General features: G+C 42.3%; 1 protein-coding gene across 1 annotated transcript in view; it reads right to left on the bottom strand.

The window, feature by feature from the left end:
- Window positions 1-7,341: 7,341 nt before the first annotated feature.
- Window positions 7,342-19,031, bottom strand: part of CHRNA7 (cholinergic receptor nicotinic alpha 7 subunit) — a 134,898-nt gene continuing 123,208 nt past the window's right edge. The window contains exon 10 of the mRNA XM_082450788.1: window positions 7,342-16,238. Coding sequence (XP_082306914.1) covers window positions 15,720-16,238 — 519 coding nt within the window. The 3' untranslated portion in view covers window positions 7,342-15,719. The remainder of the gene's footprint in view (window positions 16,239-19,031) is intronic.

Genomic DNA, 19,031 nt, shown 5'->3' with positions numbered 1-19,031 from the left:
TCTCATGTAATATTTATTTCATTCTCTATTTTTATTTGATAAATATACTAGCCCTACCTTCCCCCACTCCCTTTCCCCAGAACCCAAGGAGCTATTGTCCAAAATCCTATCACGATTGTATAGTATCAGTAAAACATGATTAAAAGATTTTCATTTGTTGAAATTGATGTGGGAAGTAGAATAATGTGGCAACTATTTAGGGGGCCAGCCCACACCATGAATTCCATGAAGGCAGGGTCATCCAACGGTGTGAACTGCATGGGTTCAGATCATATGTCTCTGCCATGTCATACTCCTGAAAGGGGTGAAAAGAATTGCTGTGCAGATCTCAGCAAGATGTCTCCTTGAAGCTTCCCAAACTCCACTGTCAACTCCAGACAAAGAGATGCGTAGGCTGCTCAGATGTACGGTCAAAGGCTCCATATTACTCGCAAAGCCTCCCTGACTTTGAATATGCTTTGAGTGCCATTTTGCTAAAAGTCTGTAACCAGAAACTTTAAGTAGATTGTATTTATTTATTTTTTATGTCTCTGTGTTACTGTGTGAGAAGTTAATTTTCATGCCATTCAGTAAACTACACTGGTGCTGAACATCCATTATAACGTCTCTTTTGGTTTTCTGAAAGATGTTCTTTGAAAGCAGATACACAGTCATTGAAAACGAATGGAGTGTGCGTCTTAGGAACAGACAGCAGGAGAGCTGGGAAGAAGAGTTTAAAGGTCTGGGTGGTTCCCATTAGTCACTAGTAGACTCATTAGATGAATGAATGGAGAAAATATGATCTCCACTTTCATGAAGTTACTCCTGGTGTCATTTAGACACCACAAAAAATGCAAGGATGTTCTCAGCTCAGACATAATATCCTGTGTTCCAGAATCCTAGGGTTTAGTAAAAATTATACTATCATGGAGTTGGTGGCCAGTTGTGGGTGGAATATATAAGCTGTTTTATGTGTTTCAAAAGCTCTCATGGAAATTAGCCTGTGAATGCCATCCTATGTGAATATATTTTAACTGAAAATGTCCTCCAACTGAAGACCCCTAGGAACAGCCCTGCAGTTGAGCGAGTTTGGCTTATTATTTGCCAGAGGAAGAGAGATTACACACAAGTCACCCGAGGGGGAGCCAGGGGCATCCCAGTAAAAGGGAGCCAGAAGGGACTCATTATAGGCTTGTGTTGGGTGATTTGGGGAGAGGGGTCCAGGAAGCTGGGCTTTGCTCTAGATTGGATACTGTGATGCTGTCAGGAAGAGGGGAATCCTATGCTTGGACATCTTAATAAATCATGTCTAGAAGATGTGCAGGTGAAAGCGAGGCGGCAGTCTTCACTGTATAGAAGCAGCCCCTCTCCCTTTACCTGCAGCAAGGTGGATGTTTGGCCCTTTGTGTGGCTTCCTGTTTCGTCTGTGTTCAGACGTGATGACATTGTGACCTTGCTCTCGTCCTGACCTGTCACCTTCACTGGGTGGCCTTGCCTGATGATGTTCTGTGAAGTTGTTCAGGTTCATCAGGAGACACCAAGCTGTGAGCGCCGGGCCAGCTCGGCCGGTCGGTCGGGACAGCTCTCCTCTTTCTCATTATGAAACAATAATAACTGCAAAATAAGACCAAGTTTAGCACTCGCTTTGTCGTTGTTTACTGCAGGGTTATTATGGAATAATGCTTCATTATATTCCTTTCTTTAGAAACACTGGAATAGAGTCATTAATGGGGTAGATATGCTATTTTAAATCATGGGATGCAGAAAGGAAAAGTAACAGAAAGGTCTTGGGCTAAAGACAGCCTAATCTTGCAATATACAAAGATGCAACGGTCTTGTGGCAGCCACTAAACCAAACCCCAGGAGACAATGGAGGCCGAGTCTGTCCTCATCAGGCCAGGCACCCCCTTCATTTTCCTCACAGCAGGCAGCCCCCTCACTTCTGCTGCCTCTCTGTCCACAGCCCCACACATATCTGTCCACCACGTAACCCTCCTTTACTCTGGAGTGTTTCTCAGCAGCCCCTGGCTGTGCATCCTCCCACCTCAAGGACAGTCTATGATAAAGATGAAAGCTGCCTCCATCTCACCACTGGTCCATCCCAGCAAGGTAGGGGAACCCCTGCCTGCTGCTCTAAGCACAGCTGGACACCTCAAATAACACCAGCAGCAATCAGAGGACTCTGAAAGCTGGTTGGAGGACAGAGGGCTGGCTTGAGACCCTAGGGAGGAAGGAACAGTGTCAGGGAAACTGGCTGCTGCCCTTGTCCTTCCTAATCTTCCCGCTGGGTAACTTCTAATCAGCTCTCACTGTCTGCTGCACACATTGCCTGCAGGGGGAGCTGGCCTGAACCCATTCCCCTGCTCCCAGGCCTTCACCCCATCACTCACTCTGTCACATTCATGTCCATGTCTGTTTATTAATTTACCACCCTCTCTACCAGACTCCAGCTCCATGTGGATAAGCCTCTCTCCCCATTTATCTTGGGAACATGCCAGGCATGTAGAAGGCATTCAACAGACAGCCATTCTGTGAAGGGTCTCTGCTGGTTTCCAAGTGTAATGGCCCCTCCCTAAGGACCCCCCAGATTCTCCCAGGACTCACTGCCAAAGTCCCTTTCTTCATTTTTGACTTGTGCTTTTCAGTTTGGGGTCCCAGAAAATATCCCTAGAAAGAGACAGTTGACAGTGTCTCTCTAAGCTTTCCTTATTCTCACCAGAGAACTTGCTGCTTGATGTCATTGCCAACAGTGGTGGGAAGAGTTTGCTAAACTTGAAAGGGACACTTGTGACAGGACCAGGCAGCCTGTTTGTTTGTCGTAAAGCCTTTTAAGACAAGAATAGTGTGTTCCCTGTGTGGGAAGGCTGAGGTTTGATCCTGATGGAAATTAACTTAACTGACATTTTCTGAGTGTTTCCCATGTTCCGGGCTGTATCCAGGCTCCTGCCTCAGTGGGTACTAGTATTAGTTGTTTGCTCTTAAAAGATGGGGAAACTGAGGTTTGGATAAGGTGAGGAGCATGCTGGAGGTCAGTAGGGGCAGAAATGGGTTTGCAGGTGTGGCAGCCAACCTGGGGTGGCCACTTTTCATCTCTGCACTAGAGAAAGGAGGGAAGGCGTGTGGAGGGAACAGACTTGCCAACCTTAAAGAAAATCTTGGAGAGGTTTTCTTAATCACTGCCCACCCAAGCTTATTTTTTTCTTTTTTAATTTATTTTATTGAAGTGTCGTTGATTTATAATGTTGTGTTAATTTCTGCTGTACAGCAAAGTGATTCAGTTATACATATATATACATCCTTTCCAAGCTTATTCCTTTGTGATGTGTTCACAGGGCCCTGAAGCACTCAGGAAGTTCTCACTGCCTGGTCCTCAGGACATTCATTCTCACCTGCCCCGCCACTGCCCAGGCCCCAGCTAAAGGCAGTTTTAGGGACCATGAGCGTCTTCCACCATCATGGTATTGAAGTATTAACTTTCAAAGAAAAATTGTTTTGGCCAAAAATTTCATTCACAGCTAATGAAGACAGCACATACCAGTGACAAAAACAATACTTGCATGAAAGCAAAGCTGGGGTGAACAAGGCAGCCTCTCCAGTTTCCCTTTCATTCCAGATCATTTCAGGATTCCACGCACCGTTCCCTGCCACTGCCACAGGGGGTGGGAGGGCAGAGATGTTGGAAGTAAATGAGAGCGCTGTCGGGACATTTTCTCATTCTTTTTCAAAAACAGCCATTTGTGAGAGAGGGAGCAAGCTGCTGGTGTGGGCCTCAATCCTGCTGTCTGGTTCTAGCTGAAGCACCACCATCTCTGGGAGGCTGGCCAGGATTTCTCAAGGTTGGGATTCCTCACTGGGTGGCCCTTGTCTGTTTACATATCTAAGCCCCTTACTGAGAAAGAGCTCATTGCAGCTGAGGTGTCATTCTTTCACAGGACTGTATCTGCACCCACCCAGTGCCTGGCAGAGGAGATGCCCTGTTGTAGGCGGTGCATTAGTCTGAGAGGGCAGTCAATAAAGTCCCACAGGCTGCGTGATTTAAAAAACACACGTTTATTTGCTCACAGTTCTGGAGGCTGGAAATCTGAGATCAAGATGTCAGCAGGGTTAGTTTTTTACTGGGGTCACTTTCCTTGGTTTGCAAATAGCCATCTTCTCCCTGTGTCTTCACAGGGTCTTCCTTCTGTGCACATCTGTGTCCTAATCTCTTCTTGTAAGGACACTAGTCATATTGGATTAGGCCCCACCCATACGACCTCATTTAACTTAATCACTTCTTTAAAGCCCTCATCTTTAAATACAGTCACATTCTGAGGTACTGGGGTGGTTAGGATGTCGACATATGGATTTGGTGGGGTGGAGGGACACAATTCAGCCTGTAACACGGCCCAACATACTTTAAGTGAATGTATTAAATCTCAGACTATGGTTCCCATGGGGTCACGAAATCTGAATTTAAGTGGTAGGTTAGTCTCAGCCAGTGGCTTTTGCTCTCCTCTGCCCATTTATTTCTAGGAGTCTGGAGGACTCTCAGGAGAGTTCAGAAAGCCCCCTTGAAGGAAAGCACCAAATGTTGGCTACCACCACTGCTCCATCCTGAGAGTGGGGTTCCCACCTCCCCCAAACACAAACGCAGTGGGAAGTGACCCCGTGACCCCTCATTGGTCCACCGCCTCCTGAGCCCACATTGCTTTGGCTGATGCCCCAATGTTTACTAAGACCCTTTTCAAAATGTTTCCTTCACAGCTTCTCTTTAGGGGCAAATCAGGCCCCCCAGACTCCCACTCTGGAACTGATAGTCTGTTCTCTTCAGTTTGAAGAAGTAGTCCTTTCCCTCTTCTTTTTTTTAAGTTTGGAAATGGATGGCAGAGATGAGCTCTAAGCTTTTGTCTATTTTGGAAATTATGAATCTAATTGAATATAGTGAACTTGCCCCTATCCATGAAGGATTTGAGGCACTGCCTCCTCAAATGAGTCACCAGGCCTCCCTCTTTAAACAGTATTGTTACCCACCAGGATCCTTGGCCTCCTTAATCAATAGAAATTGATAAGAGACCAGACAAGAAATTCAGGCAAGGCTTTATTGGGACTCCTGCTGCAGCAGGGGGGAGCTAAAACAAGTAAAAGATTCCCTTGTTTGCTCCCTGAGGGGAGGGGTGAGCTGGTTCCTTATATGGCCTAAGGGTAGGGGTGTGTCCATGGGTAGGGGTGTGTCCAGGGGTCGGGCTGGAGGCGTGGCTTAGGTGGTCTGCCCATCCCCTTGGTGGTGCTGTGTGTGCAGGGCATGTGCAATAATGCCCTGCTTTTGCTCCTGGCTCCTCAGAAGTGACAGTTGGATTTTTGGTCTTTTTGTACCTTGTTCGTAATTTTCCCCAACTGCGCATGTGTGCAGTAATTTTTAGTCCATTATAGTTTCTTTGTATTCTGTTGCTCGAGGAGACCTTTGTCCAGGTGCAAGCACTGCAGCAAAGGGTCCCAAGTCCCAGCCTGTCTCAGTATGCAGGGCTCTGTAAATTAGGGTGCTAAAGGGAGTATAATACTGTCACATAGGAGCCAGAGACTGAGGATGACAGTGTATAGGGAGCACACTGCAGTATGGATGGGACTAGCTCAGATTGTCATTTCAAGTGGGTGGCGATTTTCTGAGCCTTATCATGTTTGAAAAATGTAACAGCAGTTCCTAATGTATAGTAACTACCAAAATGCACAGGCAGAAACATAACACTCATTTTAACTCTAAAGTATTTATTTCTGCCAGACTATCCTTATTTTAAGTGATAGTTCAAAGCAACATGCTTTAGAAAACAGCTATGCAGATAGTATTAATAAAAATATGTACTACAGAGAAATGGCTGATGCTTGGTTACTTTCATCTACCATAGAGAGAAAAATGGACAAATATAGGTGGAGAAATCCTAAGCCCAAAACTACAGAGGCTCCTTCAACATAAAGATCAACAGCTTCAACATAAAGTTGAAAACATCTGCCATGATACTCTCAAATTATTGATAATATAATTTACCACTAGCCTTGGTGCTTGAGTATATCACTGTCCACTGATACTCATCTTTTTTAACATAGGTCAAGGGCCTTAAAAATCATGGGTGGAGGAAATCAGGGCCAGAGATGCTCCAGCCCCAAACAACAAAACTACTAACCAGCAGCAGCGAAATAAGTGACTTGACGAAGTCACATGCCACACTCTTCAAAATGCTGCAGCCAAGAAAAGAGAGTCAATCGTGGTGGGGAAAACCCTGCCTCAGGGAGACACCCCTACATACACATCCTACTGAAGGACCTGATTCCGTTGTCCCCACCCCATCCACACCAACGTGGAGTGAGGTGACTGGGAAGGGAAGCTGTAATGTGGAGGGGAAAGTTTATAAAAATCTCACAAGTGCAGAATCCCCTACGGAGCCCTGGAGGGTCTCCATAGAAGCAGGACACCCACCCAAGGTCTTCGTGTTTTCTTTTCCAGATGGGCAGAAAGAAACGGGGATGTGACTGTAACCACTTCCAAGGCACAATCAGAGCAAAAGATAATGCTCCCCCATCCTACGAGCTGCCAGCACAGCACCCAATCCATGGTTATCTTCTTTCTGTCCTGACTGGAGGTGGGTTAAGGATAGGGGTTGGCAATGCTGCTGGGGAGATGAAGCTAAAATAACCAGCTGATGGGAGGCCCCAGGGTTTCATGCTAAATTAGAGAAGTAAATGCCAATGCAGGTCTCCTCTACCTGAGGGTGAGGGGCACTTAACAGACCAACAACTGCAGCAAAAGAGTAAAAACATACAAACCCAAATCCTCCAACCTTCCTTCCAGAACCTCAGGGCAAAAGAACAGAAAGAAGAGGGAGGTCTGAGCCTTCATCTCCAGCTTGAATGGGAGGATAGAGAATTTGGGAAGAGGTTCAGAGACCTTCTCTTTTAGAGGAAAAAGAAGGTCCACACAGAGCTGCCCAATAAGCAGAAGCAAGATGAACATAAATGGGAAGGCATTCGCTCAAACACACCATGGGAGAACAGAAGAGAAAGTGTGGACCCTGGCATGGGGCAGAGATGGGAAGTTCCCTTTCTGTAAAGGAAGAACCAAACAAACAGAAGAAAATTCTCCAAAATGTTGTATGAGAATGAGAACTGGATTTATATAAAATAAGTGCTAAAAGACAGGATGGACAAATAAAATAAGTGGTAAGTTGCAGAACTTTGGAAACAAACAGTGGACCAAAAGCTCACCATTTCAGAACATGTGGAAACACTGAGAACAGGTTCAGGTTGATTAATCATGAAATAAAGGTTTGATTATATTACGTAAAAGTATATAGGTGACCACTTGAAACACATACCTATAATGTCTTCCATTTTAACAAAAGGAATACATATACACCAAAGGAGGAAAAAGAAAGAAAACCGAAAACATAAGATGCAAAAGAAATATGAACTTCATATACAGAAATTATTTAAGGAAAAATGATATTAGAACCAAACATAGCAGTTATATTAAAATGTAAATGCATATTCAAGACAAACCTATAACAAAGTGACTCAAAGAAGGTTAAAAATAAAATTACGGTTAAGGATATACTAGGCATAAGCTCAGAAAAAAAATCTGGGGCCCTGATTTTAAAGTGCGAATTCAAGGAAAATATAGAATCAATAAATGATATCAATTGTTAAATGTCATATAGTAAAAGGAAGGAAAACTAGAGGAGAAATACTGCTAGTAAGGAGTGTAGCCCCTCCTGCCTGGCTCCCACTGGTCAGTCTCAAAGGCCAGAACTCCAAGGCCATACTCTGGAAAGTGCTCATTTGCACAAAATGATTATATTAAAAAATTCAAAATATACATCAATTATAAATATTAGAAGTAGTACACAATACATGGTGCTCAAAGCACAATATAATACAATAGGAAATTAATTTTTAACTTTTAAAAATTTTGGAAATTTAAAAATATTCAAAAAATATCAGTTCAAAGAATATTTCAAAACTGAATTTATAGAATATTTAGAAAGTGAAGATAAAAATGCTACATATCAAAACATATAGGTTGCTGTTAAAGCTCTAATGAGAAGAAAATTCAGAGCCAAAAGTACTTATATGATTAAATCAGAATAAATGGAGATAAATGAACTAGGTATCAACTGCATAAGTTAGAACTACAACAACAATAAAGTAAACAGTAAAAGCAGAAGAGGAGCACCAACTTGGATGAAGCTTGAGGGCCTTATGCAAAGTGAAATAAGCCAATCACAGAATGACAAATCCTGCATGATTCCACTGATGTGAGGTACCTAGAATAATCAAATTCATAGAGACAGAGTAGAATTGTGGTTGCCAGGGTCTGGGGGATGGGAAATGGGGAATTAGTGTTTAATGCATACAGAGTTCAATTTTGCAAGATGAAAAAGAGTTCTGGTGATGGATGGTGGTGATGGTTGTACAAAAATGTGAATGCAATTAATGCCACCAAACTGTACACCTAAAGATGGTAAATTTTATGTTCTGTATATTTACCACAATTCAAAAGTATACATAACATTTTTTTAAATAGGGGTTTGACTTCAAGACTTACTATAGATCTACAGTAATCATTACAATATAGTATTAATGAAAGAATAGACAAATAGAGCAGAATAGAGAACCCAGATGGTACCCAATGGGAGACAATAAAGAGCCCAGAAATAGACTCACATAAATATAGTCAACTGATCCTTGACAAAGAAGCAAAGTCAATTCAATGGAGAAAGGATAATTTATTCAACAAATAATGCTGGAGCAACTAAACATCCACATGCAAAAATAAATAAACAAATCTAGACGCAGAGTATATACTGTCCAAAAAATTAACTCAAAGTGATCACAGACCTAACTTTAAAACACGGAATTATGTAACTCCTGGGCGATAACAAGAGAAAGTCTAGATGACCTTGGGTATGGAGATTACTTTTTAGATACAACAGCAAAGGCATGTCCATGAAAGAAATAAATAATAGACTAGACTTCATTTAAATGCAAAACTTCTGCCCTTTGAAAGACAATACCAAGAAAATGAAAAGACAAGTCACAGATTAGGAGAAAATATTTGAAAAAGACACATCTGATAAAGGATTGTTATCCAACATATACAAAGAACTCTTAAAACCCAACAATAAGAAAACAAACAACCTGATTTAAAAAATGGGCCAAAGACCTTAACAAACACCCTGTCAAAGAAGATATATAGATGGCAAATAAGCATATGAAAAGATGCTCTACATCATATGCCATCAGGGAAATTAAAATTAAAACGAGATACTAGTACATACCTATTAGATGGCCAAAATCTGGAAGATGGACAACACCAAATACTGGCAAGGAAGGGAAGAAACAGGAACTGTCTTTCATTACCAGTGGGAATGAAAAATGGTACAGCCACTTTGGAAGACAAGTTACTTTCAAAACTAAACATAGTTTTACCATACAATCTAGTAATCACACCCCTTGGTATTTACTAAAAGGAGTTGAAAGCTTATATCCAGGCAAAAATCTGCATGCAGATGTTTATAGCATCTTTATTAATGACTGCCAAAACTTGGAAGCAGCCAACTCCTTCAGTAGGTGAATGGATAAACTATGGTATGATAAGCTCTGATATTAAAAAGTCAAACCCACATGTAAATATAGTAAATGATAATTAGAAAAGGAGCAAGGATCCGTATCATGAAGTAAATGATACAATGAACTGTTACTCAGTGCTAAAAAAAAAAAAAAAAGAGCTATCAAGCCATGAAAAGACACTGGGGGACCTTAAATGCATATTACTAAGTGAAAGAAGTCAATCTGAAAAGGCCATATACTGTGTGATTCCAACTATATGACTTTCTAGAAAAGGCAAAACTATGGAGACAGTGACAAGATCAATCATTGCCAGGAGTTGGAGTGGGGAATGAATAGATGGGGGCACAGATGATTTTTAGGGCAGTGAAATTACTCTGTATGATACTATAACGCTGGGTACACATCTTTATACATTTGTCCAAACTCACGGAATGCACAACATCAAGAGTGAACCCTTGTGTAAACTTTGGACTTTGGTTGATAACTATGTGTAGGTTCACCACTTGTAACAAATGTCCATCATGAGGGAGGTTAGGCATGCGGGGGCAGGGAGTACCTGGGAAATCTCCATAAATTCCTCAATTTTGCTGTGGATCTACAACTGCTCTAAAAAATAAAGCCTGAAAAATAAAAAAATACAAAAATAAGAGTAGAGGAGGACTGAAATATTAAAAATCAAGGCAGAAATTTAAGAATTACAAAATACAACAGCAGAATTTGTTGATGTGCAGTATTTGTCAGATGGTAGAATTACAGAAGTCTAACACAGAAGAGGAGAGATTGGCAATAAGGCTCTAGCAAGAAAAAAATTAGGAAAGAATGTAAATTTTTAAATAAGACATTGGAGAGAGAGACTAGAAAGGGCAAAGAACAGGGCAGAATGCTAGAATGTTTTGCATTCCTGTGATTCCCCAAGTGGGGTGTACTGCGGACACAGCAAGATTTGACCACAAGAGTTCAGAAAGCCTGAAACTGCAGACAGTCTCCATCACATGATAAGCTCTGATATTAAAAAGACAAACCCACATTCAAATGAAGTAAGTGATAATTTGAAAAAGAGCCAGGAGCAGTAAGGTCAGGTCTAAGAAGGATTGGGCCGGAAAGGAAGGTTTGGGCCAGAAAGAAAGAAGTAACCAGGGAACAGAAATTATTATGTGAGAAAGGATTGCTTCCGGGAGTCCAGAGCCTCAAGACAGCTTCTGGTTAAAGCTTCGGTGGGTCTGTTCTCCAACTAACTGTGGTCACAGGGGTGACATGACCAGCCTTGTTGGACACATCCCCACTGCCTGGCCTGGCTGACCCTCTAGCTCTCACTGCCAAGTGAAGCTCCAGTCCTGGTGCTGGAGCCCTGCTGTGGCTCCCCCTGTACTGCTTGCCTGCTGTCCCAGGAAGGGTTGCATCAGCCCAGGGGCAACAGGGGTTGCAGCCAGGTCCCCGAACTGATGAATAAGTCTAAGGTTTCAGTGTCTGAAAATACAGAAAAATAAAATCCTTGGCGAGACAAATCAATAAAGACAAAAGGAGAAATGCACACAATTAGAAATGAAAAATGGAGAAATAATTATGAATATAGAGGAAATTTTAAAATCCTAAGTTCCCATATTGCAGAACTACGTAAATATACTGAAAAATGGATTAAAATTAATTTTCTTTAAAAATATGTAACTAAAATTGACTCCAGAAGTGCCCTAGGACCTAACGTGCCAGTGGGAGAAATTCAGAAGCACCCCAGTGTATTCCCAGACAGCCCCCAGCCCTGGTGAGACATTTGACACTTAAGTAGATGATTCTAAAACCAAGTAAATGGTTGCAGAATATAGAGCATTCTTTGGTTTCTTTTGGTTTTGCACACAAAGCAAGCTGCAGAATGATTCATCTCATATGTGAAATTGATAGCAAAAATCGTAAGTAGAGATCTTCTCAGGAACATAATAGTAGTTTGGTCTGAAGCAATCTATTAATATACAACATACTACTAGAGCAAAGGGGAAACTCTTCTGATCATCTCCATGGCTACTGAGAAGGCTGTGACAAAAACCTAACATCTACATTTCCCCCAGAAAGCCTTAATAGTTTGAGAATACACAGATACTTTTTATTATGACAAGGAAAATACATGTCTTCATACAAGTTAAACGGTGAGACATTAAACCATCCCATTGATGTCAGGAACAAGACAGGTATGCCACCTGAGTCACTATTATTTAACATTGTTCTCAAATGCAGTTGGCTAAGAGAAAGAAATAAGAGAAATTAGTGGAAAGGGGGAGGCAAAAGAAAATCTTAGAAACAGTAAGAAATCATAGTTAGGGTGTTTGATTACAACACTGATATGCAAAATCGACTACTTTCCTATATATCCAGTGAGAATACAAAATGTAAAAAATCATTCCATTAAAAATGGTAGCCAAATGATATCTAGAAATAGACAATAACAAATTCATAGGACCTATCTGAAACCATAAAACTCAACGAGTGATATAAAATTAGATTTGAATACAAGCCTGGGTTGCAGTATTGTCTAGGAAGACAATCTAGAAATTCATTGTGATCCCAATTTTTTAGAAAGTTGTGTGTGTGTATATGAGAAAGAAAGAGTTACAGAAAAAAAGAGAGAGAGGAAGAGAGGGAGAGAGCGTAGAGAAGAGCCTTGATTGAAAATGTTTATATTAATATGAATATTTTATATTAATTGGAATGAAGCCTCAGAAATTAAAGGAATTCATAGGGAGACAAATCAATAAAACAGAAGTAGACCCAAACACTTGGAGGAATTTAGTTTACAAATAAGGTGTCATTTTGAACAAATGGGGAAAAGACTACAATTATATACCAGAATGCACTGTCATGTATTTTGCTGGCACAACTGACCAACCATTTGGAGGGAAAAAAACACATCTTTACCTCCATTTCCTGCAATAAATGAATTCCTGGGAGTTAGAAGATGTAAAGATAAACAGATGAAACCATAAGGATTTAGAAGAAAATATGAGTAAATTTATTTATAATCTCAGAATGAGAAAGGTCTTTTAGAACTGGAAACAAATTCTGGCATCTAACAAGGAAAATATGGGTAAGTTGACAACATAAAACTTTAAACTTTATATATATACATATATATATATATATATATATATATATATAACATACATATATATATATATACATATATATGACCATTAATAAGCAAATCAATAGAGAATGTCAAAAGACAAAAATATTTCAAGACCTAAGACAGAAAGGTTTCAAAATACACAGCCAAATTAATTAAGAAAAAGCCAAAATTGTGTAAAGGACATCAATTTACCAAAAAATTACCAGGAAACATTTGAAAAGATGTTCAACTTCACTCCTAATAAAGTGAACTAAATCAGAATGATACTGTAATATCATTTTTCACCAGACTGGAAAAAAAAAGGTTGTTTGTGAAAAATGAGAAATCGACCTTTTCATTATACTCTTAAGTGTGGCCACGGGTCAATTTTTGAAGAATAATCTGGCAATATTGACAAAAGTGTTAAATGCACATAACCTTAAATCCAGCAACTCCATTTTCAAGTTGGAATTGATATCAAGATACAGTCACACAAGTATGCCGTGATATAAGTACAAGGATGCTAATTTTAGATCTGTGTATAAAAATAAAGGCAGGAAATACTCTCTAGGTTCACTAATAAAAGACTAATCAAAGAAATTATAGTGCACGGGGACAATGGAACGCTAAGCAGCTATTAAGAATGAGGTAGATATTTATATGTTGTTATGGAAAGATCTCTTAACACCAAGTGAAAAAAGCAAAGTGCAGGGCGCCGAGCACAGCATGGGTGCTAGAAACATACAGAAAAGGAAGGTCTCTCTCCACGTCCTCTTCCTCCCTGCTCAGCCTCTCTCCCTTCCTTTTTTTCTGGAAATGCCCATCCCTCCCCAGAAGCTCACTGATGGTCCCCTGTGAGGAGAGAAGGCAGGGGCTGGGGTGGGTGGGGGCTTATTTTCAGCCCTTCACACTTGTCTTCCTATGTGTGCATCTTTTCCTTATTACTACTTTTTAAATCGCAGAGTAGTTATTTGGGTGGTCAAAATACAAACCCCTTTTGTGTGCCCTTTTACATTTTTCTGTGTAAAATACAAAACCAAAAAGGTTTTTTATTAAAGGAAAATGTAGTAGGGATCAACTTCGAATAGCAATAAGAAATGAAGCACTCTCTTTATATACCAAAACACTTCTAGTTATTTCTAAAGACACTTTAATAGGAAAAAAAAAAACCATGATTGTGCATTTTTCGTCCACTCCACATAGAATGAGTGTACTCTGAGGACGACCCTGCTCCAAATGGTATGTTGCTGGAATGTCCTTATTTATCAGCCTTCTTGTTGTAAACCAGGGGCCTTTTCTGAAGGTGCTCACACACACGTGTTCTCGCACACATACACACACACCATACACAAGCCTCCATCTTCTTTAGTGCACACAGATCCACCCAGAAATGAGCGAAATAAATGGCTGAAGAAGGGCATGCAATTTCTTTTGCTCTGAAAATCAAATCTTCCCTCATGATGTATCCATTTCAGGCGTTAGAAGCAAATTAAAGATCCCCAGGAGCTCAGACACCTTCTGCAGTTTTGAGCTCTGAGAGTTACTAGATGAAACAACAGAACAGGAGAGATTGTCTTGTGTCTTCCTCTGATCACATTAAACAGTAAGGATGGGAGAAGCAAAGGGATGATTGTCAGCTAGACAATCTAAGTGGAGAACTGCATCACCACCTGGATTTAAAATAAAAATTTCCCTAGCTTTCAAAGCACACACCTCCAGTGAATCCACCCATTCAGCCAGCTCTCTGGGCTGAAGCTGTGTGTGTGAGCTGTGGGAAAGCAGATCCCCCCAAACCAGAAACCGGAATTACTGGGTGTGCAGCTACTGTTAGTCTGTAAGCCCCTCCTGCTAACCACCACTGGCCTGCCATTCAAGGAAAGCCATCAGCCATGCCACCCCCTCCCTTGTTCCTGCCACACAGGGAGCCAGAAGAGGCCCAAACCCCTGCCCCTTGGCCCTGACACATGGAGAAAAAGCATAGAATACTTTGGTGACTTCATGTTGTGCATTTGTATGGATCCACAAATTTGTAAGGCTAATCAACTCCAATACATGTGAAGTGTCTAATGCATTATTTAAAAAACAAAACAAAAACATATATGGTTTAATTTAGCTTCAGCTATTACTTACAATAAAAAAAACCCAAACACATAGATGGTTTAAATTAACTTCAGCTATTATTACATTGGGTGGTAATTCTTATAGAATTCTACTTGTCCTTTGGGCTTTGTCGAATAGAACAGACCGACTCAACCTGCCAGTGTCTGGGGGCAGCACAGAAAGCTTGGGAGTGCCTGGGATCCACAGAAATCCCCTTAACTTGACTGGGTCTGCTCCTGGTTCAGAATCAACACACACCTGTGTCCCTCCTGGTTCCCCTCACAGGGTAGGTTGGCAAAAATCAGGCTGGCAAAAGCATACTTTACAAGACGAACTATTACTGTCTCTTTTTTTAAATGTAGACACAGCATAAAACTGTTTCTCTCTACCAACTGTCTTTGGTAGAGAAAATTAAAGTCTGAATTGAAGAAAAACCAGCAGTTGGGTTTTAAGTTTTAGTTTAGTTTTGTTTCATCAGTCAATTATCTGATGGATTTACTGAGTGTGGTTTATTATGATGATTAGCTTCAATCTAGATTTGTACACAGGCAAAGCAGATATGAATTTTCATGTAAGCCCTCACAGCAAGTGACATGCAGGCATGCAGACCAGCTACCCAGGTCTCACCTGGCAGTCAGTCCTGAGCTACCCGAACCTCTTTGAAGGGCACACCAGGCAGTGGAGAATGGGCAAAATGACCTCTCCAGGGTCCTGCTGACCATAAGGATGCTCAGAGGATATCGAGTGGCCCATCAAAGAGGGTTAAACAGAAACGTGCTGAGATCCTATTACTGAAAGTAACAAGTAAACTGAAACCGACATGACAGCGATAGGGTACATCTGCGTCCTCGGGTTTAACGGTGCTGTGGAATCAGCGCCCCCAAGTTCTCCCTAAGCCAACGTCATCGCCCATCTCTGCGTTTCCTACATGCTGGGAGCCAGGACTGAGTCAAGCGAAGTCTTTGGACACAGCCTCGACGAAGTTGGGCGCCGACATCAGGATGCCGATGGTGCAGAGGATGGTGAAGACCGAGAAGGCCATGAGGCACAGGCGGTCCACCACACAGGCCGCGAACTTCCACTCGCTGCACACGGCCTCGCTCTCGTCCTGGCAGCGGAAGCGGTGGGCGATGTAGCGTACCTCCTCCAGAATCTTGGCCAGGTCCGGGTCCCCCTCCGAGGGCTGGCCGCCGTGCAGCAGGTGCTCGTCGTGCGTGGGCGAGCAGGCCAGGCGGCCACACACGACCCCCGAGTCGGGAGTGGGCGCGCAGTGCACGCTGTCCAGGCCACGGAAGCCGATGTACAGCAGGTTGCCGTTGGTAGCCGGCGGCCCCGCCACGGCGCTCATCTCCACGCTGGCCAGGCTGCAGCGGCGCTGCTTGTGCTGGCAGGCCGGCCGCACCTTGTCCTCCCCCGGTCTCTTCATGCGCAGGAACCAGGCACACCAGTTCAGGAGGATGACTCTCGTCTGCAGAGACAGCACACCGTTAGGGTGGCCAGGAAGGGCGCACGGCTGATCCGTCCAAGGGGATGCTGTGATACCAGCTAGACTTCGTGGAGGTGGACCCTAGGGGTGACAGGTCCCCAGGCCTTCCCAGGCGAGTTTACACAGGCAAGCAGTGCCAACGCGGTACAATGGTTGAATCGAATGTGAGGCAATGACAAAGCAATACAGAAAATCACCCTGGGAAGGAACTATGCGCACACTGCCACCTCAAGGAGGACAGCCTGTGTGGGAGGAGAGGGCTGTCTTCTAAAGAGAGCCCTGAGCTGGGGAACAGAGCAAGTCACCCTCTCTGGTCCTTCCTCATCTGGAACTAGGGACCACCAACTCTAACTCCCTGTGAGGTACGCCAGTGTGAGGTGACAAACTCACAAGGGCACCCCTGGAGATGTTAAAGTTTCAAGGGCAACCCTGTGACATGTGTCAGACACTGTGTGCACCCCTAGCCTGAAGCAGTTCAGACTGTCACATTAGATCACTGCATTCCTTGCATGATGTCCTATCTGTGCAAAGTAGATTTTGGAACTTGTCCTGATAAAAGGCAAGTGCCAAGAAAGTCATCGTGGAACAGACAAGGAGGGTAGCATGCTCCCAAGATGAGAGAAGTTTGCTGTGCCAATAGGTGCTAAGCTGTTGGGGTATAAGTACTTAGTAAGTTGTTTTGACCTGTTTAAATAACAGAACCGTTAGGTATTCCTCTTGTCCTAGGTGCTCTGTCAAAAAAAAAAAAAAAAACAACAAAACCCTGAGACATGAAAGGTGCTGTGAACCATGGGAGTTTAGGAACCTCTAACCTAACTCATTAGGCTGCAGTGAAGACTGAAGGAGATGATATGAGACAAAATGCTGTGAAAAGTCTGAAGCTGGGGTTGGCAGACTTTCTTCAAAGGGACAGACAGTAAATATTTTAGCTTTGCTGATATAGTGCAAAATCAGCCATACATGCAAAAGAGCAAACAGGCTTTTTTTTCTAATAAAATTTTATTTGCAAAAGCAGTTGGCAGGTTGGATTTGGCCACCAGGGCCATAGTTTGCCGACCTCTGGCCTAAAGTGTTTTATAAACATACATTGCCTGCATGCTTAGACGATGATGGAGAGATTTGTTTCTCCCTTCTAATAGAAAGAAGGGAGCCTTGTGCAACCTCAATCCAGCTTTTAAAAAATTCTTGCAAGCCTATTTAGACAAGTGCAAGAAAAGTGAGCCCTTTCCCTGAAATGATCCAGATACTGATTTGAATTTTGGTTTATGATTTCAGGCAAATTCCATCAGCAGTGTAGCAGGTATGTTTCCCATCTGTAAGTGCAGGCAGCAAGTTGTGAAATTCCTGTCTGCCACCCTTTTTTTGGTAACCATTTTTATGACACTTATCAAAGATAACTGCAGTTATCTGGTCTGGAGACAGCAATGAAAAGAACAAGAAGGCGTAAGAGCAGTTTTGCTGCAGCTGTAAAGATCACCCTCTGTCCATCACAGGCGGCACTTTTTATGCTGCCCACACCCTATGGACATACCTCCAGAGCCTGGAAGAGCCAGCCTACAGACTCTGTTTTCCAGGATCAGTAAGGAGCAGAAACACACAGCCCCACGTGGACACTCCACATGAGGCTCAAGACAAGCCATCTCACCTGGGCATCTCAGGGTTCAGTGAAATGAGTATAATTCCCCCATTTTACAGATAAAGAAGCTGAGGCTCAGGGGGAGGCAGTGGGGGAGGGATGGATTGGGAGTTTGGGGTGAGCAGATGCAAACCATTATATATAGAATGGTTAAACAACAAGGTCCTACTGTATAGCACAGGGAACTGTATTGAATATCCTGTAATAAACCATAATGGAAAAGAATCTGAAAAAGAATATATATGTATATGTATAACTGAATCACTTTGCTGTACACCAGAAACTAACACAACATTGTAAATCAACTATACTTGAATAAAATACATTTTTAAAAAAGAATCCGAGGCTCAAAGAGGCAAATAAATTGGATCAAGGTCATACAGTGAGTTTGAGTCACCTAATGTGTTCAGACTTCCACAGCCTCATCTATAAAAGGGTCTGCTAGGTTCTCTGCAAGCCCCCTGTGACTTTAGCCAAACCCCCACTCTGAAGGCACCAGAAAGTTGGGGCCAGAGCTCAAGGGAGCACATGGGGCAGTGAGTGTGCCCAAACCCAGAGGCAGCCTGGAAGGGAGGGCTGAGCCTCAGATCCAGGGCTTTGCCTGCCAAGTGGGGGTCTGCACATCCCCTGGGGCATAGCTCAAGCTAAATCTATTTTGAATTTCATGGCCTAAATCATTAGCTTTCAAGGCTAAAGCATCTCAGAAGATGAGATTATCCTCTTGGCACTTCTCAGACTGTGCTTGTGACCTCTGCTGTTAGGTTATGGTTTTGTTTCTGGCTGTGTGAATGTTACATAATGCCACCACACCGGCAGTGTCTTCTTCATGGTAACAGAACACAATGAAAGCCCCTCAGAGGCTGTTTATGTTTCATATACACATGGAAAGAAAAAAAAACGCGGTGTGTTATATAAAGTGAAAGAGAAATACAAGTTTCATATTTGCTTTGCACCATTGGCTTTAACATGCTCTTGCACTGAAAGGTGAATAATCAGCATATGCTCTTAATTCAGATTTTTCTGGAAAAGGTCATTAAAAATGGTTTTGTTTCTTATTGCCTTAATCCCCTTGTCTTTACATCAGTCAAAACAGAAGAAATAAGAATATGTATTTATATTTTGGCATCTGCATAAACACT

The sequence above is a fragment of the Balaenoptera physalus genome (assembly GCF_965194825.1).
Source record: "Balaenoptera physalus genome assembly, chromosome: 2".
NCBI lineage: Eukaryota > Metazoa > Chordata > Mammalia > Artiodactyla > Balaenopteridae > Balaenoptera > Balaenoptera physalus.
This window is presented reverse-complemented; position numbering and strand designations above follow the sequence as displayed.